The following is a 27991-nucleotide window of genomic DNA, read 5'->3' as shown; positions in this document are numbered from 1 at the left end:
TTGTCATTAAAATAAAATAAAAAATATATGTAAGATTGGTCCTAAAATAGATTTACTTTATGTAAGGTTGCAAGTGGAATTTCTATGCGGTTGCCAAGATGTTCAAGCTTTGAGTCTTTAATCAAACCTCAAAGAACTCTTTTGTTTATAGGGTGCAACGTGACCTGAACACTTCTGAAGATTCAAACACTCAAACACTCTTGCACACAAAGAACATACTCCTTTCAGCAGGAAATATCTATGCCTTTTTCTGCCCCAACGACCACCCTTCGTTCCTCCTCTCCCTCTGCAAACATATTATTGTGAACTCTCTCACCTCTAGCTGTCACACAGTTGAGAGTTTCTGGTCTGGGCGGCCTGGCATTCTCACCGTGAGCTTGTTAACATACACACAAACAGACATCTTAAGGCAGGCCAAGTGAGCCACCTCTCACTGTCAGCAGCTATGCAATTCTGTCTGGATTCATACACAGACTATTCTGTATGATGTTCTACCAAAAGTACAAAATGCTCTGTTTGGTGTTCAGTAGGCCTCTGATGCTCCATCAATCAAGTTTTGCATTTAAATCCTGTTCAGATGTGGTAGAAAGTGGCCACTCCCTCCCTACTAAGTGTAGGGTAGTACATGAGGACACGAGAAATGTCATTCATGTCTGCAACAAACCTGTGGTGATACAGTTTAAAGGGTGAGTGCTTTTGTGCTGGCCACTCTGAAAATTCACTAAATCTGTGGGCTGGTGTTTGTGTTCAGTCCAGTTTCTCCAGAACAGAGGGCACGTAGACTAGGTTGAGCTCGCTACCAAAGTCACAGACTATGGCGGCATTGTCCAGAACCAGGAGCTGCCTGACGCTCTGACCTTCGCTGCTTTGGCCCAGGTACACAGTCTGCAGCAGGTCCCCGTAGTTCAGGTCCCAAAACGACACGCAACCTTGTCCTCCTGTCACTAGCAGGCTTTCAGAGATCACCCCAAAACTGGAACCACAGCCCACCTCCTGAAACAGAGAAAAACATAAGAGATAGTGTTGTGTTATTAATAACAAATCACAATATGCTGATTTGTTGATGAAATCCTGCAGTCCAAATTCTCATAATCACACACCTGTTGTATGGAGTACAGCTTTATGCCTGTGCTACGGTCCCAAATGCAAATGAGGTCATCCAACCCACTGCTAATGATACAGGAAGTTGTGCAAACCAATGAGGTGACATCACCACGGTGACCGTAAACGTGGCTCACCCGGCTGCCTGTTAGGACGTCCCACACGCAGATAGCACCGTCTTGGCCCCCACTGGCTAGAACCATGGTCTACAACACAGCACAGAACAAATTTGAGTTGGGACAAAAACAAAAAAACATTTCTTTTCAATTGCCAAAATGAATATCATTATTTGTATAGAGACAATATCCATCCATCTACCCATCCATTTATTCATCTATCTGCCTGCCTATCTATCCAACTAACCATTCATCTATCTGCTCATCTATCTATCTATCTATCTATCTATCTATCTATCTGCTCATCTATCTATCTGCTCATCTATCTATCTATCTATCTATCTATCTATCTATCTATCTATCTATCTATCTATCTATCTATCTATCTATCTATCTATCTATCTATCTATCTATCTATCTATCTATCTATCCCTCTTCTCTATCCACCTATCCATCTTTCCATCTACAAGTCTATTCAACTATCCATCCATCCACCATGTTTTCAGTTAATTTACAGTATTGCACATTAGAAATATGAGTAGCAATATTGCACAAGGATAGTGATGTGATTCTGATTCTGACCTGGTCTATGTAAATGGCAGTTATGCCACCTGAGTGGCCCTGCAGGGTGAAGAGACAACAAGAATCCTCCAAACGATACACCTATAAAAGAAAAATGTCAAATAAATAACAAACATAAGCATGAGCTAACACTGTAGGCTTGCACAGAATTCCTGTGCTCACAGGAAGCTCTACAGATTTCCAGCATCTGAACAAATCATTCACAAATGTAAAATTCCACAAATAACCCTTATATTTTTAATTAATATTTTGTATATAATAATGCTTTTAATAACTAAAGTGCAAAGTTGCATTATCTGCCCTATGCAACATGTTTTACCATATTTGTGACCCTGGACCACAAAACCAGTCTTAAGTTGCTGGAGAATATTTATAGCAATAGCCAAAAATATATTGTATGGTTCAATATTATTGATTTTTCTTTTATGCCAAAAATCATTAGGATATTAAGTAAAGATCATGTTCCATGAAGATATTTCATACATTTCCTATTGTAAATATCAAAACGTGCATTGCTAAGAACTTCATTTGGACAACTTTAAAGGCAATTTTCTCAATATTTAGATTTTTTTGCACCCTCAGATTCCAGATTTTCAAATAGTTGTATCTCAGCCAAATATTGTCCTATCCTAACAAACCATGCATCAATGGAAAGCTTATTTATTCAGTTTTCAGATGATGCATACATCTCAATTTCGAAAAATTGACCCTTATGACTGGTTTTGTGGTCCAGGGTCACATTTACATTTTATATTTATTTATATTGCACAGAGATTACAATCAAAGTGCACACATTCAAAGGACAAAAGCTCAATGCAGGTGCTCAACCACAAAAAAAAATGCAAACAGGAAGATCCAAGTTGGCACACCACAGCCCCAAAAGTAGAAAAACATTTATGTTCTCACCACAGGTGACATTTCGAGCCTAAAAGCGCTTCATCAGACAATGAACACATACATTCGGTACCGAAATTGGTACAGAGAACCGTGGATTTTCATTGGTATCGGTACAGAATACTGAAATTTTGGTACCATGACAACACTAATATATATATATATACACATACATATACACACACATGTGCTGGTCATAAAATTAGAATATCATGAAAAAGTTGATTTATTTTAGTAATACCATTCAAAAAGTGAAACTTGTATATTAGATTCATTCATTACGCACAGACTGATAAATTTCAAATGTTTATTTCCTTTAATCCTTTAATAAAATGATGATTATAACTGACAACAAATTAAAGTCTCAAATTCAAATTTTCCCGTGACTGTAGTTTCAAAATAGCCCAATTGTGCAGGAAAACCGCAACCCTGGCAACACTGGTTCACTATACCCTTATCACATATGATAAGGGTATATATATATACATAACATACACACACACAAGTACAATTAACAAATCACATCACATTGTGTCATAAACATATCACATAAAAGTAAAAACAAGACTGCAAACGGTTTGTGCTGTATATAAGGGCTGAGCTATAAATGTGTTCATTATCTGATGAAGAGCTTTTAGGCTCGAAATGTCACCTGTGGTGAAAACTTAAATATTTTTCTACTTTTGGAGCTGTGGTGTGCCAACTTTAATCTTCCTGTTTGCATATATATTTATGATTCCATATACTCATATGCTGCTTACCCTGACTGTATGGTCCTGGCTGCCGGTGACCACTCTGCCAGCGGCAGCTTTGAGCACAGTGATGGGCTTCTGGTGTGCACACTGTACTGAGCGCGTCAGCTGACAGCTGATCACATCCTCGCTGCTGTAACAGGGGGAGGGGGGCAGACTGCCTCGGCCTGGGGGTCCTAAATCAAAAACAAAAAACAGGAAAAATGCTTAAAGGGCCTTGAACGTGGTAGTTGCGTTGCTGTCTAAGCAAGGTCAGAAAGCTCTCGGATTTCATCAAAAATATATTTTTAAAAAGATCATGTTCTATGAATGGTTTTGGCTTTTTTATGGTTTTTCAAGGCCGTGGGGATGTTTTACTTTAGTATTTTTTTTCCCCGATTATTTTGACATGACTCACCGCGATATTGCAGCAACCCCAGAGGCTTGTTGATCTCCACTGTGAAGAAATCCAGTGAGCCATTTAAACGAGCGGCCACAATTCTGCAATTGAAAATACCACCATTAGCAGGAAAAATTAAGTCAGGTGCTTGGGTGTGAAATGAGTGTGGCTTATATATGAGCTTTAGGTTGTGAAATGCACCTGTTATTAAGAAAAGCCAAGGCAGTGATTCCAGATACTCCATCTTCATTACTGCACCTTAATGATCCCTCTACTGCATCCCACAGCTGACAGATAGAAGAAAATAAGAACGGCATATTAATCACATTGATAGATCAATATATTCTCCTTATAAAAGCCCTCTCTTTCTCTCACCTCCAGTTTTCCGCTGCTGCGGCCCGTGGCAATGAGGTTACCCCTCAGCTCCATGGCCCACACTGAGCTGTCCCAGTCCCCACTGCACTGCGGGGGGAGCTCTGGTGGTAAGACAGGCTGGTCCCCGAGGCTACGTCGCCTTTGCTGTGAAGCCGGAGGAGAAGGTGGGAAGGCCAGTGTTGGTGAGGGCTCATGCTCCTGGTATGCTTTCTCCACCAATCCCCCAAAATCAAAGCCAGATCTACTTAAAGTCTGAGATGGGGGCAATGACCCAAAGTTGGTGTCGATGAGAGGGGTGAGGTCTGGCTGGTCCCCAAACAGGGCAGGGCGTGCAGGGGTGGTCCTCCTCCTTATTGGGAAAATATCTACATCTGGCCCTCCCATCGTCACTCCTCCTGGTTCCCGAAAGTCTGCCCCCAAAAGGCTCTCGGCCTCACAAGCACTTATGTGATCCCAGCCATCACGGTGCTCCCAACAACCACTGCTGCTGCTCCTGTGCAGACTAATACACATACATAAAAATACAAATAATGAGTACAGTTTAAAAAAAAAAAAAACAGACATACATACATATACATATACATATATATTTGGGACGGGAAGATTCCACGATTCACTCGGTGCATCGGTATAAAAAGTTAACTATGCGATGCATCGGTTTAAAAAAAATGTGCATCAGCTACAAGTTGGCATTTATATCGCGATGCATCGTTTCTAACATATTTGCATAGGTAAAAACAGATTTATTTATATATAATTACTAGTGGATGCGCTATACTTTTATTATTTAGAAAGTGACCAATATTTTATATGTAGATCTCCTTTCTAAACTGTTTCTCAAGCGCGTTCTCTCATCACTGCTGCTGCATGAATATGACGAATCACAACACCACGGAGACCCAAGGAAGAACAGGGATTAAAGTCCAAAACCTGGCTTGAAATAACCTAACAAATCAAAGCGGTTCCATAAACGACAAATTAAGTTCACACAATCTCACTAATTTGTGCATGCATATTCTTAAAGGTGCTGTATGTAGGATAGTGGTTGAACTAGGTATTGCAGTCCAAATTCAAAATATTGGAGAGGGGTTTTTTTTCACCCAGCCCCCCCTCCTCAGACTTGACACACACCCAGATTGCAAAGGTGACGACACCAACTGACCCCTTTCATTTGGCAACTTCCATGACTGAAATGAAATACGCTGTGCTTTCCGCCAACTGGCAACGGGTGCCAAAATACAATTGGGTAAACTGGCAGTGGACGGGTTACACAGACCAAAACAGAGACAGACATTTCGACACGGAATGCACATTTTCAAAGAATAACTGACTGTAGCATTGTTTTTCAGATAAACAAGTATGTTAACTTAGCATGTTTCTTAAATATCTGCAAACGTATTATGGTATTTTTATGCTTTAGGAGAGTCAAAAACTTACATACAGCACCTTTAAGCAGCCCTTAATGTCGATCATGGATCAAATCGATCCACCATGGCAAACAGCAAATGTATTTGTGCTGTTTAATGCATTTGAGAAGTTGTGTTTTCCTTAGAGCATCACAGGTATATTTTTCATCTGTAAATGTTAGAAAGTCATGCAAATATATCCATTTTGCTGTCGGGAGTGGGCGAGGCTTACGCGAGTGAACAAATGCTGCTGTGTGCATGCGCACTAAACAGACGGAACACAATAGAATAATACCGCAATAATTCTGAGTTAAATATTTTTAGTGGGTGCAGGACACTATAGTTCATTTATGTAAGTGAGGATAGAAGTCAACTGTGGCATTTAACCCCAAAAAATTCTTCATACAGTGGACTACCAGTAAAACTGATAAAAATTTGGGAGCAAAAATTATTCGGACACTTTGACCTGACCACGTTTAGCTTAAAGGGTTAGTTCACCCAAAAATTTAAATTAGCCTGTCCTTTACTCACCCTCAAGGCATCCTAGGTGTATATGACTTTTTTCTTTCAGACGAATCCAATCGGAGTTATTTAAAAAATTGTCCTGGCTATTCCAAGCGTTATCATTGCAGTCGGCGGGTGTTTCTGTTCAACAGTCCACAAGACGTCAAATAAAGCGCGCAGTCACCACTTGGTGACTCTAAAAGTTGCGGAAAGCACTGTCTTAATACACGCATGTTGAAATGTATTATTACACTTATGTTGCTGATGTCAAGAAATGTGCAACCTAACCCAGGTCCTGGGTCTGATATGATATCGCTGTAAACTCCTGCCGATTTTCTAAATAGGTCTGGTATTTGTTTCGTACATATAAATGTGAGAAGTCTATTGCCAAAACTGGATATGGTCAGAATTTGGGCCAAATCGTCAAATGTTGATATTATGGTGTTATCTGAGACATAGCTGGGTAGATCCACTCCTGATAGTTATATTTATATGGAGGGGTATAATATATTTCATACTGATCGTCGTGCTAAAGGTGGAGGAGTGGCGATCTATGTAAAAAAATAGTTTGCAGGCAACAGTACAATTATCTGCGAAATATACCGAACTGGCTTTAATGGGTGACTTAAATTGGGACTGGCTAACTCCTGCATCTGATTTAATTAAAAGTTTTTGTGACTCAGAAAATTTGACCCAAATTATAGACTCGTCTAGGCCAAATTCTAAATATCCTGAAAAGTCTACGCTCCTTGATTTGCTTTTAACAAATGTGCCGCAAAAGTACAAAGCTACTGCTGTTTTTGCAAATGATATGAGTGATCACTGCGTTATTGCTGGTGTGAGAGATACCAGGATATCTAAATGTAAACCGCGTATTATAATTAAGAGAAATTTTAAAACGTTCTGTGAACAAGCTTTTTTTATTTGATCTTAATCTTTGATTGGACCAGGGTAAATTTGATCCCGGAGCCTGAGATATTGTTGCCATATTTTAAATCACTATTCTTGGACATTATAAACAAGCATGCTCCTTTTAGGAAATATAAGATTAAAGGGCGTGATAATCCGTGGTTTTCAGAGAAATTGTCTGATCTAATTCATGAGCGTGATCTTGCTTGGTCAACAGCAAAGAAATCCAAAAATAGTTCAGATTGGCAACATTTTAGGCACCTGAGAAACAAGTATCTCAAATACGCCTAGCAAAATCAGATTTTTATGTAAATGAAATATGTAATAGTTCAGTGATATAAATACCAAGAAATCCTCTGGTCCTGATGGGTTGGATCCATACTTTTTAAATATTGCTGCTGAACATATTGCAGAACCTTTGACACATATTTTCAATTTGACTATTGAAACTGGATTAATACCTAGTGTACTGAAGTCAGCATATGTCACTCCTTTATTAAAGGGTGGGGACCGATCAAATCCAAATAATTATAGGCCAATATCTAAGCTATCTGCTTTAGCCAAGGTCTTAGAAGGGCTTATAAGTGACCAGTTGAAAGATTATTTAGAAACAAAAAACATTTTAAATGATTTGCAGTCGGGTTTTCGTGAAAAAACATAGCACTGTCACTATGAAAGTGTTAAATGATTTCATAAATTCTATTGATTCTAAAGAATATTGTGTTGCGTTGTTTTTAGATCTTTCAAAAGGCGTTTGAAACAGTTGAATATTATATATCCTGGCTCAGAGATTGGTGGATATTGGAATGTCTCCAAAAGCTGTCAAATGGTTTGGCAACTATTTGAGTGGCCGAACACAAAGTGATCAGGTTGATGGGGTGTCCTCAAACTCATTACTTATACAATATGGTGTCCCCCAGGGGTCCATTTTGGGTCCCATTGTATTTACTATTTATATAAATGATTTGTGTCAGAATATAACAAAAGCAAAGTGTCATTTTATATGGATGACACAGTTTTGTATAGTTCTGCTTCATCCTTAACAAGTGCCTTAGAAGATCTGCAATCTGCTTTCAAGATTATTCAGAAGAATCTTTATAATTTGAGACTTGTACTAAACTCAAACAAAACCAAAATAATGTGCTTTTCTAAATCAAGAAAAACAGACGATGCTTGTCAAATTGTTACATTAGATGAGAAAGTAATTGAACGAGTATCAGTCTGTAAATATCTTAGTTTCCTTTTGGAAGAAAGTTTGTCCTTTAAGCAGCATATAGAGTGTTTAACGAAAAAAATCCTTGGGTTTCTATTATAGAAACAAAGGCTGTTTCTCTTTTAATGTGAGAAAAACACTTATACAAGCAACATTTCTGTCAATGCTGGATTATGGTGATATTTTATATATGCATGCAAATCAATTTTCGTTGAAAATGCTGGATTCAGTATATCACGCAGCACTAAGATTTGTAACAAATTCTAGTTTTTGTATTCATCATTGTAGCTTGTATGAGAGTGTTGGTTGGCTATCTTTGCAAAATCGCAGGCTGGAGCACTGGTATATTTTTCTTATTATGGGCATACTGTATAAACTGCCTCCTTACCCATGTTCTCTTCTGACTCCTGAAGTCACTACCAGGAAATGTAATCTTCGATCATATGGGCAAATCATGTATGACATTCCACGAACGAGAACTGTCTTTGGTGAAAGTGCCTTTAAAGTTTTTGCACCTTTATCTTGGTATAAACGGCAGAACCAGCTAAAATTGTACTATTTACCAACAATGACACAGTTTAAAATTAGGATAAAGGACTATCTGAGTACTAAATGCACATGTGCTGATACTGAGCGCTGCTGGTAATTATGTTGAGATGTTAATTTACAAACTTTTTTCCTGTTAAATGTTGTTTTTGTTTTCATTGTATATTTTTTTAATATGGAACTATTATTCTGCTGTCTTGGCCAGGACTCCCTTGAAAAAGAGATTCTGAATCTCAATGGGATTATTTCCTGGTAAAATAAAGGTTAAATAAAAAAAATAAAAATAAAACCCCAATCATTTTCTTTAGGGTTCAGGTCAGAGGACTGCAATGACCATAGCAGAAGCTTGGTTTTGTGCACAGTGACCCATTTATGTGTTGTTTTTGAGGTTTGTGTTTGGATTATTGTACAGTTGGAAGATCCAAACATGGCACATTATAAGATTTCTAACAGTCAGTCACTTATTGATTTTTTTATCTGTTGGTATTTGATAGAATCCATGTTGTCATGCATCAAAACAAGATGTCCAGGACCTCCAGCAGAAATATAGGCCCAAAACATAAAAAATACAGTAGTATATTTCATTGTACACATGGGGTACTTTTTATCCCTGTTCACCAAGCCCATCTTGAGTGTTTGCTGCTAAAAAGCTAATTTTTTAGTTTCATCTGACCATAGTAGCCAGTCCCATTTGAAGTTCCAGTCCTGTCTGATAACTGAATATGCTGGAGTTTGTTTTTGGATGAGCTAGGAGAATTTTTCTTGAAATCCTCCCAAACAACATGTGGTGATGTAGGCGCTGTTTGACAATTTTTTTTTAAGGTTTTCTGACCCCGAGACTCAACTATTTTCTTGCAAATTTTCTGGTCCTTGGAGAGTCTTTAGCCACTCTAACTCTCCTTCTCACCATGCATTAGGATGATATAGACACATGTCCTCTTCCAGGAAGTTTCGTAACATTTTATGTTGATTGGAAATTCTTAATTATTGCCCTGATGGTGGAAATGGGATTTTTTTAAAGCCACTTCCCTAATTTGTGAAGCTCAATTATCTTTTGCTGCACATCAGAAATATATTCTTTGGTTTTTATCATTGTGATGGATGATTAAGGAAATTTGGGCTTTGTTTTCCCTCCTATTTATATTTCTGTGAAACAGGAAGCCATGGCTGGATAATTTCATGTTCATAATCACCCTGGAGTGCTCAAAACTGTGAATATGAATGGGAATATACTTCAGAGATATTTTACTCATAAGAATTTCTAGGGGTGCCAATAATTGTGTCCAACGTGTATTTGCGAAAAACATTAATTTCATAATGAGATTTCCTCCCATTTTAAATTCTTATTATCCAATGAAAGGTTAGATTTTTGTGATTTTTTAAAATAAAAGATCAAAAGGATTAACAATGCAGATTAATTTTCACAGCCTTCTTTAATCATATTTACCAAAGGTGCCAATATTTTTGGCCATGACTGTATATAATTTTTTTTTTTAATAGTACATTTATTAGAGGCCATGCAGTAGGTGCAGGTTCCTTACCCATTGTTGGGTATAACAGTAAGACAGTCTCCTGTCTGAGCGTCCCACACACGGATCTGTCCCGCCAGACAACAACTGGCCAGCAGCATGCCATCACTGGCCAGACACTCAATGTCCTGGGAAGAGATGCCAAAGGTAATTTTATACATCTCAGAGTGCATTTATGGAAACACGTCAGTGCAAGTCAATTTGATTCTCACCATGCTGTGGCCTCTCAGCAGCAGAGGGGAAATTTCACTGATTGGCGGCGAGTAGCCATATTCGTCGCAGGGCAGGTCTCCGCGGCGACGGCGACCATGGGGCACCCCGTTCTGCCCGTAGTTCCGAGGGCAGAGCACACGATACAGACAGAAGAGTAAGAGAACTAACACCACTCCGGCGAAAAGTCCAAGAGCTGCCACCCTGCACAAATACACATTTTTATTACAATAAATTATATAAAATTAAATTAAATATCCATTAGTCCAAACTATGCCAGATGGGGGAGTGTTTGAGAAACCTGACATTAAATACTCCTTATTTTTTTCCTAATCTGTGTGGTGCGCTACTGACACATACAGTACACACTTCACCTATAATGAATGGGTAAATCAATCAATTTCAATTTGACATACAAGCATGAGCAAAACAAGTCTCTCTTGACATTCCAGTCCATCCCCCTCCAGAAATGGGAAGTCAAAGGTAAGCATTACATGCAGAAAGTTGGACAACATCTGAGCATGTGCACATACTCTTGATCGGTCCTCACAGGGTAAATGCAGCACAGAAAACAGGACACACAGGCAGGGGGCCAAAGGAAGAATTAGAAGGAGGGGCCAAGTTTTAGAGCAAACTGACCTACATCCATCTGATGTGTATCTAACAGTCATAACGGCCTCATAGATAAGAATGGGGCCTTGGAACAATGACCTTGAACACCACAATCTGAGTGTGTTTGTTTGTGAATGAGAGAGACTATTGTTTTTCTCTGCAGTCACATATTGAGATCTCCTGTGTGTGCTAGAATGAGATATGAATGAGCGCTCGTAGTTAATCAGTGACAGTTTTTCCATGTATAAATGAAGAATGCAAGTGTTTGTTTGTTAAAAGAATATTTTGGCCATGAGGTTTAAAACCTCTTGACATTTGTTCACAGAAAGCCCACAAAGGAAAGTGGTAATGCATGTTTTCTGAGAAACGTCATTGAGCAATTTACAGATTAACAATGCTGTCTGATCTATAAATACAACAAGGTGGGAAATGAACAAAAAAAATTCCTTTCTTATCCTTACAACCCTCTGGTGAACACCCAAATAGCGTAGGAGTTTTATGAAAAATAATGAAGTCTTTATTTATTGTAACGTGACAGAGCTGAATTTGTTTCCTGCGGTGTCTCCAGAAAATGCACCACATTAGATTACGCGATAAAAAAGGGAATTTGTGACGCATCTAAATCAGACCATTTATATTCTCTTAAAAGTATATTTTACATGAGGACAATATGTAAAATCACACAAAAACAATGCAGTACCATGCAATATATTTATGTCACATACTTCAAACCTGTAAATTCATAACTAAAAAAAAAATCAAATAAACTGTTCAAAAGTTTGGGGTCAGCACGATTTTTAAAAAGAAATTAATACTTTTATTCAGCAAGGATGCATTTAATTGATCAAATGTGACAATAAAGATGTAATGTTATAAAATATCTATTTCAAATAAATGCTGATTTTCTGATCATCCCATCACATTCCACAAAAATATTAAGCAGCTCAACTTTTTCCAACATAATAATATGATAATAATATGAAATGTTATTTGAGCACCAAATCAGCATATCTGAATGATCATGTGACACTGAAAACTGGAGTAATGATGCTAAAAATTCAACTTTGCCATCACAACAATAAATTGCATTTCAGAGTATTATTAGAATTTAAAACTATTGTTTTGTATTCTAATGCATTTTCAAAATGACTGTTTTTACTCTATTTTTGATTAAATAAACGTAGCATTGGTGTGCATAAGAGACTTCTCATAAACATTAAAAGAAATCTTACCAACCCCAAACTTAGTCTATCAAATAAATAAAATTAAACAAAAACAACAGCAGGAACTGCTTCATTTGTTAAATATCTGGTGCATTGTTGCCCAAACAGTGGTTAATTTACAATAATTCAAACTGAATTGGTAACCTAATAAGTAACATTTATAAAAGCAGGTAGAATGCCCAAATAGCTGAAGTGCAACACTGACTTGTAGAGTGTGAGGTCTGTCTGCAGATCCGAGGTCTTGATGCTGGGAGGAGGAGCATGGTGTGTATCCTGGGGATGGCGTGTGTCTATGGCCTCTTGTGGGCTGAGATGGAGCGTGACGGGGATGACTGGAAGAATGCTGATGTACCTGAGGGCATCAGACAGGGGCATGTTAGGGGCATAACTACGAGAGGGCCTGAACCATATAATCTATTATAAGATGATAGAGTAGCGCACCTCTTTGCAAGAGTGATATTGTAATAGCTAAAGAGTGAGGGCCAGTGACGGAAAGAAAGTCGCCTCCACAGCTCCTCATCCTCAGGGCTCCAAGTGATCTGGGGGCTGGACACAGGTGCAACTCCTGGGCGGGCTGCTCGGTGACCCTGGGATTGGTTTTCAGGTAGAGGAGTGGGTTCAGGGGCAGGAAGCACGCTCAGTGTGCTGGTTGGGTCTCCACCAGGAAATACCGGAGCAACGCCCAAATGAGGAGGAAGCCCCGCCTCCCCAAGAGGGCTCTGATCGGACACCTGGGCAGTAAGGAAAGTCCTCAGACCAGCAGGGTCCGTGTAGACCAGGATCCCAATCCAGATTACGGTACCAACCTATTAAATAAACAGACAACAAATTTAGATAAAATAAAAATAAATTCTTTTATGCTTTCTTTTTTCATTTTTAATTTAGACTGTTCAGAAGTGTGGGTTCAGTAAGATTTTTAATGTTTTTAAAAGAAGTTTGCATTTATTTGATCAAAAATACAGCAAAAACAAATCTTATTACAACTTAAAATAACTGTATTGTATTTTAATATTTTAAATGTAATTTATTCCTGTGATGCAAAGCTGAATTTTCAGCATCATTACTCCAGTCTTCAGTGTCACATGATCCTTCAGAAATCATTCTAGTATGCCGATTTGCTGCTTGAGAAATGTTTCTTACTATTATCAATTTTGAAAACAGTTTAATATTTTTCAGGATTCTTAAATTAATAGAAAGTTCAAAAACACAATTTATTTAACATCATAAATGTCTTTGTTACCGTAACATTTGATCAATTTAATGCATCCTTGATGAATAAAAGCACTAATTTCTTTCAATTAATTGTTCATTCTTAATACTGCAATTCTGATTGGTTCCACTACAAGCTCAAAATGTCACAATGAACCTTTAAATGGATAGTTCACCCAAAAATGAAAATTCTGTCACACTTTACTCACCCTCATGTCGTTCCAAACCTGTATGAGTTTCCTTCTTATGTTGAACATAAAAGAAGATATTTTGAAGAATGCTGGTAATCAAACAGTTGATGGTCCCCATAGTGTTTCTTTCCCTACTGTCTGTAGGTTTCATACCATTTCTTTCCCTGTTGTTTGGTTGTTCAAAATTCTTCTAAATATATTTTGTGTTTAACATAAGAAAGAACTCATACAGGTTTGGAACAACATAGGGGTGAATAAATGATGACAAAATGTTCATTTTTGGGTGAACTATTCCTTTAACGGTGTAATTTTTACCATGATGATTCTCTGTGCCAGGCGAGTGCGGGCTAGGAAGTACACCACCCTGAGCCTCTTGGGCAAGCGGAGGTTCCGGAACGCAGGAGCCTGCAGGGTGATGGTGTGGGGAGAAGGGCGGGGCGGTGGAGGCGTCTCTCGTGGACGCAAAGGGCCCGGTTTAGGTGGAGGCATCCCTGCTTCTGCCGGGAGACGCCTGTTCAGATCAGCCAACTATTTATGCAGAGACATGAGAGTTGGGAAAGACAATGCAATCAAACTGAACATTCCAGACATGGTACTCAGATGACACAATGAATGATTCATGTATTTCTCATGGAATTGTAAAAGATATTTTCTAGAATGTTCTCTGTGTGGGTGGTTCTCACCTCCATGCGGCGGATGTCAATAGACAGCACAGTGGTGAAGAAAAACATCTGCAGGAAGAAATCGGACACCAGACCGACCACAGCAAACAGACAGAACTCCTACACACAAAAGAAGTGTAAAGCATCTGTGATTTGGAACTGTATAACTACCACCAAAATCAGATCATATATCTGAGGTATTTAATAGAGCTTCACCTGAATGGCTGGCACAAATGTAAAGTAACCAATGAGGATGATGCACAGTTCAGTTGCCATATTCTTCATGATGGACCAGCTCTCATTGCTTAGACCTTAAGACAGAACCAATACAAAAAAATAAAAAATAAAAAATACAGACCTCTGCCAGAGTATGTGTCATTCAATTTGGACTAATTTCCACATCCCATACTTTCAAAAGATTTCAAACTGCTTAAGAGGTTACTAAGGGCTTTATGAAAAATTGTAAAAAAATAAAATGCTAAATGTTTTTTTAAGGCTATGGAAGTTAACTACAATAAATAACTCATGTTTTAAGCAGTATATATTTTTTAAAAGTATATTTAGCAATTTGATATATATTGATGTTTGTTGTTTATTTGAAAGACAATTATTTCAACTATATTTTATAGTATTGATGGGTTTAGTTTTTAAACCTAACCTGCATATGGCTTTGTGATGAAAAAAAATATTTTTATTTTTTTTTATTTTATAAATGCCACTACACAACAGTAAGACAGTGCTTAGTACTGAATGGGCTGCTACTTGTATTCAAAACACTAGGAAAGAAAAACTTAGTGCACATATTTTAACAGCGCAGATAATTACATCATCTCTGACCTTGAGCAATACGCAGCTTGACTTCAAGGTCGACAGGCGTTGACACAACAGACTTGGTGAGGACAAGGACATTCTCCAAACCAATTACCACCACAAGGTAAGGGAAGATTTCCCTGCAAAACAGCAGCAGAGAAAACAACTAAACCTTTGAAAATCAATCAAAACTTATGTTTGATGTGAAAAAAAAATGCTAACATAAAAAAAATAAAAAAAAGAATATGAGGAACGCGAGGAGCTAGCTTATTAATGAAGATAAAAGCCTAACAGAAAATTTCACTCAAGCGTTCTGAAATTAGCTGAAGAGTTGACCTTATGCAGCCCTATTGTATCTTGGATCAATATGGAGTACACACATGGCCTAAATAGTGTGTATGTATTGACTGCAGCCTGTTCCGGTGAACCAAGTCAAATCTGTTTGGACAGCTTGAGCTCACACCACTGTGACTATAAATCCATACATGCAACCTTATAGGCTGGTGGAGGACTATCCCTGCCCACTCAAACACTTCCTGGCAATGAAATTCCCCTAAACTGCTACCATTATTATTGACGATTGGTTATACATCAACCTGCTCAAAGATCAAACAGTGACATTTTAATTCCTGAGGGATTAAGTCTATAGCAGCCCTGTGATAGTGATGCACAGAATCATTCTAGTGGTATGAATGAAGGTGTGTTTTGGCTGAGCTCCTACCCTCCATTCAGCGTGGGGGTCAGGCCAAACAAGGTGCAGAGTCCCACAGACATGAGCAGAGAGCTGAGAACCGTCACCACAGCAGCCAGCGCCAAGCCCCATTTGGATTTCACCATGTCAATCTTTCCTGTGAAGTGAGAGGGAGGGATGTTCCGAATTATTTTTGTCAAAAGCATTTTACAAAAAACGTCATTAAGCATATAAAATGCTGCCAGAAAGAGGGTATGTGAATTCTTGATGCTGAACGTGCTGTTCTGAGGATAATCGCCAGGCCAGACTGAAACACGAAAGCTCCGTCAGAAACCAAACAGCTATGCTAATCTGAAAGCATTCTGCTGCCAATTTACTGCTTTCCCCAGAGGCACATGGAAAAACATCCATTTTCAACATTGTTGTATTACTTCTTAATAATTTAAAGATATATGGAATGATTATTAGAGAAAGAACAATAGAGAACAGCAGAACACACTATGAACATTCCCATGTCTGGAAAGTCTGCAAAAATTCTGTCAACTGTGGTACTTCCATGATGAACAATAACAGTTGGGGACACAAATCAAGGCTCAATGATAAAGATTTCTGTTTGCAATAGTAATACAAGTCACTGCAGAATTTACAACAATAATGTTCAATACATCACAAAAAAAAGGCATAAAAAAGGCCTTTTTTTTGAGGCATAAACACTGTGTGTGTGCATATAGAGCTGGGCGATATGAGCAAAAATTCATATCTCTGAATTTTCTGGCTGATTTGCGGTGTACATTATATATCTCAGTATTTATACACTTTTGTATTTGGATTAACAAATAACGTGAATGTAACCATAGGCATATATTATGTTAAAAAAGGGTTAAAGTCACATTACATTCTAACATAACATTGCAATCTAAAAACAAAAATAATGCTTTAAGCAGAAGTTAAATTTACTAAATTAAAAATGAAAATAATAAAAAAAAGCACAGACTGAGTAAAAAGTCTGTTTTGATTACCCCATTACAGTCACTTTACAGTTAGTGCTATCATACAAATACACTTACTTGTAGGTTTATTCTACATGTCACATTTATTGTTTATTAGCTACAAATATTTCAGCAAAATTTATACATTTTAGTCAGAATTATTGCGCTCCTATTTCATTCGTCTGTTTGGAATTTGTTGTGGTTTTTAAGAAGCTCTTGGTACATGCATGCATACATATCTGACATGAGAACAGAAACATTTAAATAAGACTTAACAACAACAACAGCAATAATAATAATAGTGTAAGAATCTGGAACAGAAGATTTATGTACAGATTTGTGCCTCATTTACTCTATATATACAGCTGTTTAGAAAAATATGCATATATATTTACAAAGTACTAGGGAGAGAAAATCAGGAAAATCAGAATGAGCTTTATTGGCCAGGTATCTTTACACATACGAGGAATTTTTTTTAGTGACAGAATCTCCACAGTGCAACAGAGAGACAGCAACAGGACAGGACACAGATAATAAAGAATAATACAAATATCCAAATAGGCAATGTAAAAAACAACAAAAACACAATATATAATATAGACAATTATGCGTGTACAGGTCTGATGTGTGCAAATTTGAAATTAAAAAAAATAAGATAAAGCAAGTGTGGTGAATAAAGAGTTGTGTGTTCCGCGTTTTATTGTCAACTGTTCATGAGATGGATTGCCTGAGGGAAGAAACTGTTTCTGTGTCTGGTCGTTCTGGTTCTCAGAGGTCTGTAGCGTCGACCAGATGGTAACAGTTCAAAGAGGGAGTGTGCTGGATGTGAGGGGTCCAGAGTGATTTTACCAGCCCTTTTGCGCACTCTGGATGAGTACAGTTCTTGGAGAGTGGGGAGGGTTGTACCAATGATTCGCTCAGCAGACGGGACTCCTTTCTGAGGTCAGATTTGGTAGCTGAGCTGAACCAGACAGTTATTGAAGTGCAGATGATGGATTCAATGATGGCAGAGTAGAATTGTTTCAGCAGCTCCTGTGGCAGGTTGAACTTCCTCAGCTGGCGAAGGAAGTACAACCTCTGCTGGGCCTTTTTCACAATAGAGTTAATGTGATTGTCCCACTTCAGGTCCTGAGAGATGGTGGTGCCCAGGAATCTGAATGACTCCACTGTTGTTAAAGTGCGGTTCATGATGGTGAGTAGGGGGAGAGCAGGGGGGTTTCTCCTGAAGTCCACGATCATCTCCACAGTTTTGAGCATGTTCAGCTCCAGGTTAAGACTGCACCATACAGCCAGCTCCTTGACCTCCTGTCTGTAAGCAGACTCGTCACCATCAGTGTGGTGTCATCTGCAAACTTCAGGAGCTTGACAGAGGGGTCTTTAGATGTACAGACGTTGGTGTAGAGGGAGAAGAGCAATGGGGAGAGAACGCAGCCCTGAGGAGCTCCAGTGCTGATGGTACGAGTGCTGGATGTGGATTTACCAAGCTTTACTAACTGCTGTCTATCTGTCAGGAAGCTGGTGATCCACTGAGAATCAATAATTAGAGATGGGGAATGAATTACAGGCATGAATTACAGGACACAGGTAATAATGCCTGTGTTAGTCGTTTAGGCTGGAGATGGCATGGGGGAAAAAAAAATGTTTTTATGCCTAGATGTTCTAGTGCACAGAGATCTGTAGCGTCTGCCTGAGGGGAGAAGTGCAAACAGGTCGTGTCCAGGGTGAGAAGGGTCTGTGATGATGTTACCTGCCCGTTTCTTCACTCTGGATTAGTACAAGTCCAATTATCCTTTCTACTGACCTAACAGTCCGCTGCAGTCTTCTTATATCTGATTTGTTGGCTGACCCAAACCATATAGTTATAGAAGAGCACAGGGCCGACTCAACAACTTTTTCATTTGACGAAGAAAGTAATCTCTGTTGAGCTCGATGCGAGTATCCCACTTCAGGTCCTGGGAGATGGTGGCGCCCAGGAACCTGAATGACTCCACTGCAGTCACGGTGCTGTTCATGATGGTGAGTGGGGGGAGAGCATTTTTTTTTTCCTGAAGTCCACTATCATCTCTACAGTTTTGAGCGTGTTGAGCTCCAGGTTGTTGTGACTGCACCAGACAGCTTGCTGATCAACCTCCTGTCTGTAAGCAGACTCGTCACCATCCTGGATGAGGCCGATAACTGTAGTGTCATCTGCAAACTTCAGAAGTTTGACAGAGGGGTCTTCAGAGGTGCAGTCGTTGGTGTTGAGGGAGAAGAGCAGTGGGGAGAGAACGCAGCCTTGAGGAGCTCCAGTGCTGATGGTGCAGGTGTTGGATGCGAATTTTGCCAGCCTCACTAGCTGCTGGCTGTCTGTCAGGAAGCTGGTGATCCACTGACAGACAGAGGTGGGGACGGAGAGCTGTGTCAGTTTATCCTGAAGGGTGTCCGGGATGATGGTGTTGAAGGCGGATCTGATGTCCACAAACAGGATCCTTGCATAAGTCCCTGGTTTGTCCAGGTGTTGGAGGATGAAGTGCAGTCCCATGTTGACTGCATCATCCACAGACCTGTTTGCTCGGTAAGCAAACTGCAGGGGGCCCAGCAAGGGACCAGTAAAGTCATTCAGGTGAGCCAACACGAGCCTCTCAAATGACTTCATCACCACAGACGTTAAAGCAACAGGTCTGTAGTCATTAAGTCCTGTGATTTTTGGTTTCTTGGGTACAGGGATGATGGTGGAGCGTTTGAAGCAGGAGGGGACTTCACACAGCTCCAGTGATCTGTTGAAGATCAATGTGAAGATGGATGATAGCTGGACAGCACAGGCTTTGAGAGACACCGTCTGGGCCTTTGGCTTTCCTTATCTTCTGTTTCCTGAAGACTTTGTTTACATCTTCACAGATCTTGATTACAGTCTGAGAAACAGTAGGGGGGAGGGAGGGGGAAGGTGTTGATGGCTGTGTTGTGAGATGGTCAGAGTGGGTGTGGGGTGACAGACCAGGCTTTTGCATTTAAAATCTGCAATTTCAAATCGTACAGCCTATACAGAATATATCGGACAAACTCGATATACCACCCAGCCCTATGTGCATATAATTATCCAACATTAAAATTTAAGCACTGGTGATATTTCTGACAAAGTGGTCTGAAACTCTCTTACGCTGGATTGTTTATCTGCAAATATCTTCATCATCAAGTTATAGAATCTAATGCACATCAGATGGCCCAATAAATAAAATATTTCTGGAATCTTCTACAAACATGTTAACAGAATATCACCTATTGTTTTACAACACTGAGACAGAATAATACCATGTTTGAACTCCAAGGTCAGAATGTACAACTGTAATACATTACACTACACAACCAGACTCCATAACACAAAGCCAGAAAACAAAATGCATGTGCACTACTGTTCAAAAGTTTGGTGATTTTTTTCAAAGTCTTGTGTTTACCATTTGTTTAATAAAAATACAGTAATATTGTGAAATAATATTACAATGTTTTTTATTTGAATATATACAGTAGTATAATATTAGTATATAGTGAGAAACATTAACATAGAAAACTTTTTTAAATTTGAAAATCTAGCTTATTCCTGTGATGCAAATCTCAATTTTCAATAGCCATTACTCCAGTCTTCAGTGTCGCATGTTCCTTCAGAAATCATTCAGACATTCTGATATGGCGCTCAAGAAACATTTCTTACTATTTTCAATGTTGAAAACAGTTGTGCTGCTTAATATTTTTGTAGAATTTGTGATACTTTTTTCAGGATTAATCAAATTTGAAAAGAACAGCATTTATTTGAAACAAATCATTTGTAAAACTACAAATGTTTTTACTATCACTTTAATGCATTCTTACTAAATAAAATAATTAATTCTTTAAAAAAAAGAAAAAAAAAAAAGAATTAATGACAGAGAATATAGGTAGAGAAGACACTTACGGGTGGAGAAGTAGATATAAGCAAAGAGGATGATGTAGGTGGTGACCAGAGGGATGAGCTCAGCGATGCCAATCTCCTCTTTGAAATGGACGTGCACCATGTGGTCTTCACGCAGAGTGCAGTTCACTGAAGGATGAAGCTGTTTCAGACGGGCTCGGAGACTGGCTACAAACCTGTCCAAATAGACACACACAGGAGATGCTAAACATTTTTGGAAACCATGATTGATTCGCTACAAAAACTATATTTTCATAAGATCTAGAAAATATGACACCTGCCTTATAAACCACAATTAATTTGAAATATTACAAAGGCTGACCTTGCATCATAGGAGCTTAGTGCAATTGTGATGGTGTATGTCACCACTCTCTTCTTGCTGTACAGGCTTACACCCGTCTGCTTCCCTGGGACACCAAAGAGTAAATCTAAAAAGCACACACAGTAAAAATGGGTTTTCTAAACGAACAGGGGGTAACTTTTAATTTGAGCATAGATTAAACTGTATTTAAGCAGCTTCCTGCCTTTCAGAGTGGCTGATGTATGAAGGCCTTTGGGTTCATGTTGGTGGACTGTCTTCAGGAGGTCTGGATCTGCATCAAACAGGTCACGCTGGTTCTGCCAATAGTTGCCAGGGGATACCAGCAGGCAGCCGTGCTCTGGAAGGACCGCCTGCATGCGCCGCAACCCTGGCAACAGGTCCGTTACCTGCAAGCAGAGCGCCTCCAAACTTCTGAGAAGAGAGAAGTGAGCAAAACAGGAAAGAATGAGGTTGAGAAATGTGTGGTAACAAGGGCGAACAGAAATGGTTTGAAATCAATCAACATGAGCTAATAACCCCAGGGGGGAATCTTAGACCTGTCTGTGTAAACGTGGTTTCTGATCTCCTCCAGGAGACTAAAAACGCGCCCAAGGGGAGAGCGGAAAACGTCCACAGGAACCAGATTGTTGTCCCATGGTAAAACTGCTGCCTTGACCAGGACCTGCTGGATGTAGGCCACCGGAGGACCCCGATACTAAAAGAAAAGCAGCATTTTTAGATTAACAGTAACAGGTCTTCAAAGAAACTAGACTTTTACATTTTCAGTGGTGTTTAACCAAGCTAATTCCCTGATGTTAGTGTTGCAGGTGTGTTTGCTGGCCCCAAGTCTAGAGGCAACTTTTCATTGCAATTTAATTAGAATTTTTTCAGATGGGTTTTTTTTTTGTCCACCAGGTGAAATTGCCTTTTAAGTCTGAGAGATTACAAAAGTAATAATACACCTTTTTTCAACATGATTTTATGCCTTATTCATGTCTGTAACGGTGTAGGACACATTGCACACCCAACGTTTGCAAGGTTTACAATACCTAACCAATGCCTGGTTAAGCAAAAAGCTAAGGCAACATTTTAGTATAGGTACCAAGTCTTACTATTAACAAGTTGCTTATTAGCATGCCTATTATTAACATATTGGCTGTTTATTAGTTCTTATAGACATATTTTATATCCCTAATCCTACCCAATACCTAACCTTAACAACTACCTTTTTAACTATTAATAAACAGCAAATTAGGAGTTGATTGAGGCAAAAGTCATAGTTAATGGTTTGTAAAGAATTGGACCTTAAAATAAAGTGTGACCCAAGCTAATAATTCCACAGTAAAGCTGCATACTTCAAAATTGTTATTATATAATATTGTAAACTACTGTTCAAACATTTAGGGGCGGTAAGAATTTCTAATGTATTTTTAAAAGAAGTCTTGTGCTCACCAAGGCTGCATTTATTTAAATAATAATAATAAAAAATGTAAAGAAATTATTCTGATGAATGAATGAATGAATGAATGATGCATTTATATAGCGCTTTATTGTGTATTGCTGTACACCCAAAGCGCTTTACAATCATCTGGGGGGGTCTCTCCTCAACCACCACCAGTGTGCAGCATCCACTTCTGATATACTGATTTGGTGCTCAAGTAATATTTACTATTATTAATGTTGAAAAAAATTGTGCTGCTTAATATTTTTGTGGAAACCATGATACTTTTCAGATTTTCTTTGGATATTCTATGGATAAAAATATTATTTTCTCTTAAAATAATAATAAAATTGAAATTTTACCAGTAATGTATTTCATTGTATATATAAAAAAACATTTCATTTTACCCAATCAGGGCGCTCTGACAGGTCGCCTTGAGACTCATGGGATGGGACTGAGTAATCTCGTACTCCAGTGGTGAACTCGACAGGCCCTGTTCCTGGCAGAGGCAGCTTCAGCAGAGGGTAACTGTAAAAGAAAGCATGGTTACAGAAAGACAAATCAATCTTTATTAACAACGTCAAGCTGCATTCCTCACATACATGGTACCTTCAAATAGAGGAATGGCCTTCTCATGACAAAGAGTCCATACAAGGTCCATGAAACAAATCATATTTGAATGAAAAGGGCGACAAGTATGCAAAGTGCTGTTTTTGCATTTTTTACTGACAGTTTTATAGCATTCAATCAGGTGCAGCAAGAGTGAACTTAAAACGTAAAACTTCACCAGGAGGGAGCACAGACCAGTATGATTAATTTGTCATCGGTGATATCCTCAGGCTAGCAAGCTTTAAGAATACTAAGGATAGTAAAAACAAGAATTTTACACTTTCTAGGAAAAATGATTGCACAAGACCCACAATACTGCTTGCAGTACAAACAATGAAGTACTGGGATACTCTCCAGATGGATGATCTGACCAACCCCTACTTCTCACAAAAGGAACATCTGTCACTCTCCATTATAGTGTTTCAAAAGCCACGAATATCCCCCACCAACAAAAGCAGTGTGTTAAAGAGAGGAGCGTAAGCTGATAAGATTTGAAACACAGGACACTGTTAGCATCGGAAACAGAAGTCTATTGTGTAAAATACATTATACATGGAATCTCTGAGTGTGCTTTCCTTAACACGGTACATACAAACTAAGGGACAAACCTATATCATTTTGTGTGCTTAATGGATTAGTTCACTTCCTGAATATAAATTTCCTGAATTTAGATCTTAAACCCATTGGGTCCCTTTAAAGTCCACTATATAGAGACAAATCCTGGAATGTATTCCTCAAAAGCCTTTAATTCTTTTCAAATTAAGAAAATCTTCGATGACATGAGGTTGAGTAAATGTTCAGGAAAATCTTTTCCTGGAAGTGAACTAATCCTTTAATTTGTGTTTAATTCAGAATATTCCTTTATTATCCGTCTTGTGGCTGAGTCAAGCTATTCTGCCCAGTACCTTCTCTTCTCTAACTGAGAAAGAACTCAGACGTCTGCAGTGACAAGTAGTTGCCACTTCACAAAGCCTACTTCTGTTCCTCCAGGCAGCTGAAGACACTGGGCTGTTCTCTGAGAGAAATGTTCACACATTCACTCTTTTCCGCATGGATTTTGCCCTTTATCTGAAGCGTCAGTGACTTAATTCACATTTTGCTGACTGAGGCTAAAAGAAAAGGCATGAGAAACCGTTTTCTCTAGCTCAGTGCTCCACTTTTGTGTTTGTGCCACACAGTCCTCCTGGCACGATCTTGTTGTCGAATCAAACTGTGCAGAACAACCGACCACAAGCCAACTTCATTCCTTTGTTGCCCTCTCTCACCCTTTTACACCCGAAAACATCCCACCCACAGATTTGTACTGATAAGCTGCTTTTCCTAACCCACAGAAGTACATAAAGTACTTCAACATTGACAGAGGCCATCAGAACTGTGGCCTAGCAGCCATTGTGTCCCTGATTAGTTTAAATCTCGCTCCAATCCCATTACTTCCTGCTTGAATCAAATATCATGACTGCAGACTCACCAGCAGGTCAGGATGCTGGCAGAGGTGAAGAGAATGATGGGAACCGGATAGGAGGCACATAGCAGGCCGTGCCGGTAGAAGGCGGCCGAGATGTTCTGCCGAAGCCGCTCTCTCACCGTCATCCTGGGGGGAGGGGTCAGCTGATGGCCATTGAGTCTGCGTGTGCGGCCAGGGCGAGGGCACCGGCGGGCATCCAGGGATCTGTGCGAACAAGCATGTACATAACTATAATCGGCTCTCTGTCATTGTGATGTGAAGAACGTGCTTTTCCTGTTATTGATAAAACCCAAAACCTTTTTTAGCACTTTAAAGCACATATTAAAAGCATTATCTATATTTTCGCTTCATAAACTGACTAAATGAGTAGTATCTTATGTAAGCTTTATTGCTATTAATCACCAACAGTACAAAAACATTCACATGTATGTGTATGATTCTGACATTAATGTTAATGTATAAATACATCATTGATCATTGTGCTTTAAATAAAAAAAACTAATTTGAATGAATACAACATAAGTGTGTCAGCATACACTACCAAAAATTATTATTATTTTTTTAAAGAAATCAATTTTTATTCAGCATGGATGCATGATTCAATTGATCACAAAAGAGGGTAAAGATATTTATAATGTTACAAAAGATTCCTATTTTTAATAAATGCCATTCTTTTGAACTTTTATTTCATCAGAGAATTCTGAAAAAAAATGTATCACTGTTTCCACAAAAATGTTAGTAATATTCCTATTAAATATAAAATATTACTAATATTACTAATGTGACACTGAAGACAGCAGTAATAGCTGCTGAAAATTCAGCTCTGCATGACAGGAATTTATTACTTTTTAATTTGAAAATATATTGAAACAGAAAAGAGTTATTTTACATTGCAATAGTATGCCTATTTCACAATATTACTGTTTCGATTGTAGTTTTGGTAAAAAAATTCTTCTTTTAAAAATCTTAGCAACCCTAAAACTTTTTAATGGTAGTGTAGACGTTAAAAAAAAACCTAGATTAATATGCTAAAAAAAGAAGAAGAAAAAAAGTCTTGTTCCTGCTTAGTTTATGATCCCCAATTCATTAAATGTTAACTAATTTAACCTTACTGTAATCCGTTACCAACCAAACAAACTTAAACACATCTCTGCCAACAGCTTGCTAGCTAGCAGATCATTCTTTATAAAACCTGTTAGAATTAACCCTTTGCCTAGAGGTAGTTTCTGGACTTTCAATCTCTGAAACCAGAGGGTTCAAGGGTTATACTGGCGGTCTATGGTTTACAAAGAGCTCTTTTTTGTCATTGGGTGCCCCTGTGACTATACCACAGAGCAAACATTTTCCCCCCAGGAACTTACCTCCTGAGTGGCTACCGTTCATGCTTTCCTATAAATATTAAATAAACAAGATGACACATACAGCCTCACAAAGATGCTACACATGCTCAAGTTTGTGGGATAATTTCATAACACTTGATGCAAGAGATTTCATAAAAACAGACACAGAGAGCGAACTCTGATGGGCTAAACACTTCACTGAAAGCAGAATTAACTCATTTTAATCAAAGCAGGTCAACAACTTTTACGTGATGATATCAATGTAATTTTTTCTTTTTAGAAGATCCAAGCACATAAATACATTTTTATTAGGGATGCACGATATTTATCGGACCGATAAATTATCAACCGATATTATAATATAAATTATAATATAAAATATGAACTTATCGGTATCGGCCATGAGTAGGACTATCGGTTAAAATTTTTCATATCGTGCATCCCTAAAGTTTGATCAATTTTTAAAAACTAGATATCTGACAACTACAGTCTCCAGTGGATTTATGTCTGCATTAGTGTTCCACTGTAAATCATCTGATCATAAATCTACTGTCAGGGATATCTGCCTGCTCACATTCACTTCTCAAAAAATTATCCTTCATAATAAACACCAGAGAAAAATTATTCAAAAATTCGAACTAATTGTATCACATTTTGATTTTCACTTATTTTTTTCTAAAATATTCTCACATTTCCATTTTTATTTAACTTCTTCCAAAAAGATCTACATAATAATTATTATGTTTATGTATAGGATTTAAATGATCAATCACTCAAATTTAATTTTCACTTACTATATCCAAAGCAACAAAAATAAGCTACATTTTTTTTTTTAAACTGAACTAGCAATTCCTGTCAAACTCCTATTTTTAAAAATTGTTGGTCAAACCACAAACTGGAAAAATAGATATCTGTTTATTATGTATAACCAAAACATTATATTAATATAGGGAAACAATTACCAAAACATCTCACAGGTAGGCCTACTTAAAGCCAACATAATAAATGAACTGTCAAACTCCAACACAACCATATAAACACGAAAAGTATCAAATTTAATCTGAATCAAATCTATTTGCACTAACACGACAAAAACGTATATATGCCAGGCGTATTTGCAGGTTATTTAATAGACTAATATAATTACAAAGCAATGCTGTGAAAGCACCATGGTATTGTGAGGTATGAGACAGAAACACCATGTTATTTTTTATATTATATTATTTTTATTTCCTAAATGTCATAGCATGCCATGATACATTTACGGTATTGCACAAAATACGTACTATATTGTAACATGCGGTGTTCAGCCTGATGCAATTTTCATGTTTTTTTGTTTTGTTTTGCAGTTATTGTCAGACAATTAAACTGAATTAGCTGAGCTGAAATCAGTCTAACAGAGCTAAAGTTAACAGCCACTGAACTACATATGAATACAGTTTCGCATTAACTCTGTTGTCTGCAATGTCCATGCCTTTCAAAATCCCTGAGATACTATTTATTATCTTTTTGTTGTGCGAGGAGATGAAACCGATACACGTTTCCATGGCATTAACTTTAGCCGAGCTGCTAACGCTTTAGCATTAGCAATAGTTCTAGTATAAAGCACCTGCCAGTTTTATTTGGATTAGCTTGACGTTAATAGACAACAAATAGAACGCATCACCTTAAAAATACGCATTTCATTGCCTCAACGTGGTTGCAAGCTATGGACATCTATCTAGGAAGCGCTTTGACAGCATGTTACTGGACCAGCTAACAGAAACAGTGAGCACTAAGGGCCTGCCATGCTTCTAAAATGCTCTAATTTAGCAATATAAACACACAAATCAAAACAATAGCGCTCAAATAATCGCTTACCCTAATGACAGGTTCTACCCTTCCTCTCTGAGAGCTTGTTTTAAGGGTGATTCGGCTCCTGTTGAGTTCCACAGGCAGGTGGCTGTAAGGTCTCTACTGTTCTGCCTGCATAATGTCAAGCTACTGTAAGCCAACGTGACCCCTCAACTT

At 38.3% G+C, this 27991-nt stretch overlaps 1 protein-coding gene across 1 annotated transcript; it reads right to left on the bottom strand.

The window, feature by feature from the left end:
• Position 1: 1 nt before the first annotated feature.
• Positions 2-27978, bottom strand: LOC306887426 (sterol regulatory element-binding protein cleavage-activating protein-like). The gene is made up of 23 exons (XM_079445125.1): positions 27842-27978; positions 24645-24845; positions 22975-23095; positions 21684-21841; positions 21350-21558; positions 21148-21253; positions 20829-21001; positions 15945-16071; positions 15251-15363; positions 14630-14724; positions 14435-14533; positions 14067-14279; positions 12793-13157; positions 12557-12703; positions 10519-10720; positions 10319-10434; positions 4200-4701; positions 4026-4111; positions 3843-3925; positions 3455-3621; positions 1800-1880; positions 1101-1307; positions 2-993 (listed from the first exon to the last, which is right to left on the bottom strand). Exons 2-23 carry the CDS (start codon positions 24764-24766, stop codon positions 748-750), a joined length of 3738 nt encoding a protein of 1245 aa, XP_079301251.1. The 5' UTR covers positions 24767-24845; positions 27842-27978; the 3' UTR covers positions 2-747.
• Positions 27979-27991: the final 13 nt, after the last annotated feature.

The sequence above is a fragment of the Barbus barbus genome (genome assembly GCF_936440315.1).
Source record: "Barbus barbus genome assembly, chromosome: 21".
NCBI classification, from domain to species: domain Eukaryota; kingdom Metazoa; phylum Chordata; class Actinopteri; order Cypriniformes; family Cyprinidae; genus Barbus; species Barbus barbus.
This window is presented reverse-complemented; position numbering and strand designations above follow the sequence as displayed.

Excerpts from the sequence above, each read along its gene's own strand:
- LOC306887426 (XM_079445125.1), bottom strand. The coding sequence starts at position 24,766 with ATGACGGTGAGAGAGCGGCTTCGGCAGAACATCTCGGCCGCCTTCTAC. Across the intron at positions 21,842-22,974 it reads TGTCAGAGCGCCCTGATTGG|TATCGGGGTCCTCCGGTGGC; the intron begins GTAAAATGAAAT and ends CTTTTCTTTTAG. Across the intron at positions 21,254-21,349 it reads TACATCAGCCACTCTGAAAG|ATTTACTCTTTGGTGTCCCA; the intron begins GCAGGAAGCTGC and ends TGTGCTTTTTAG.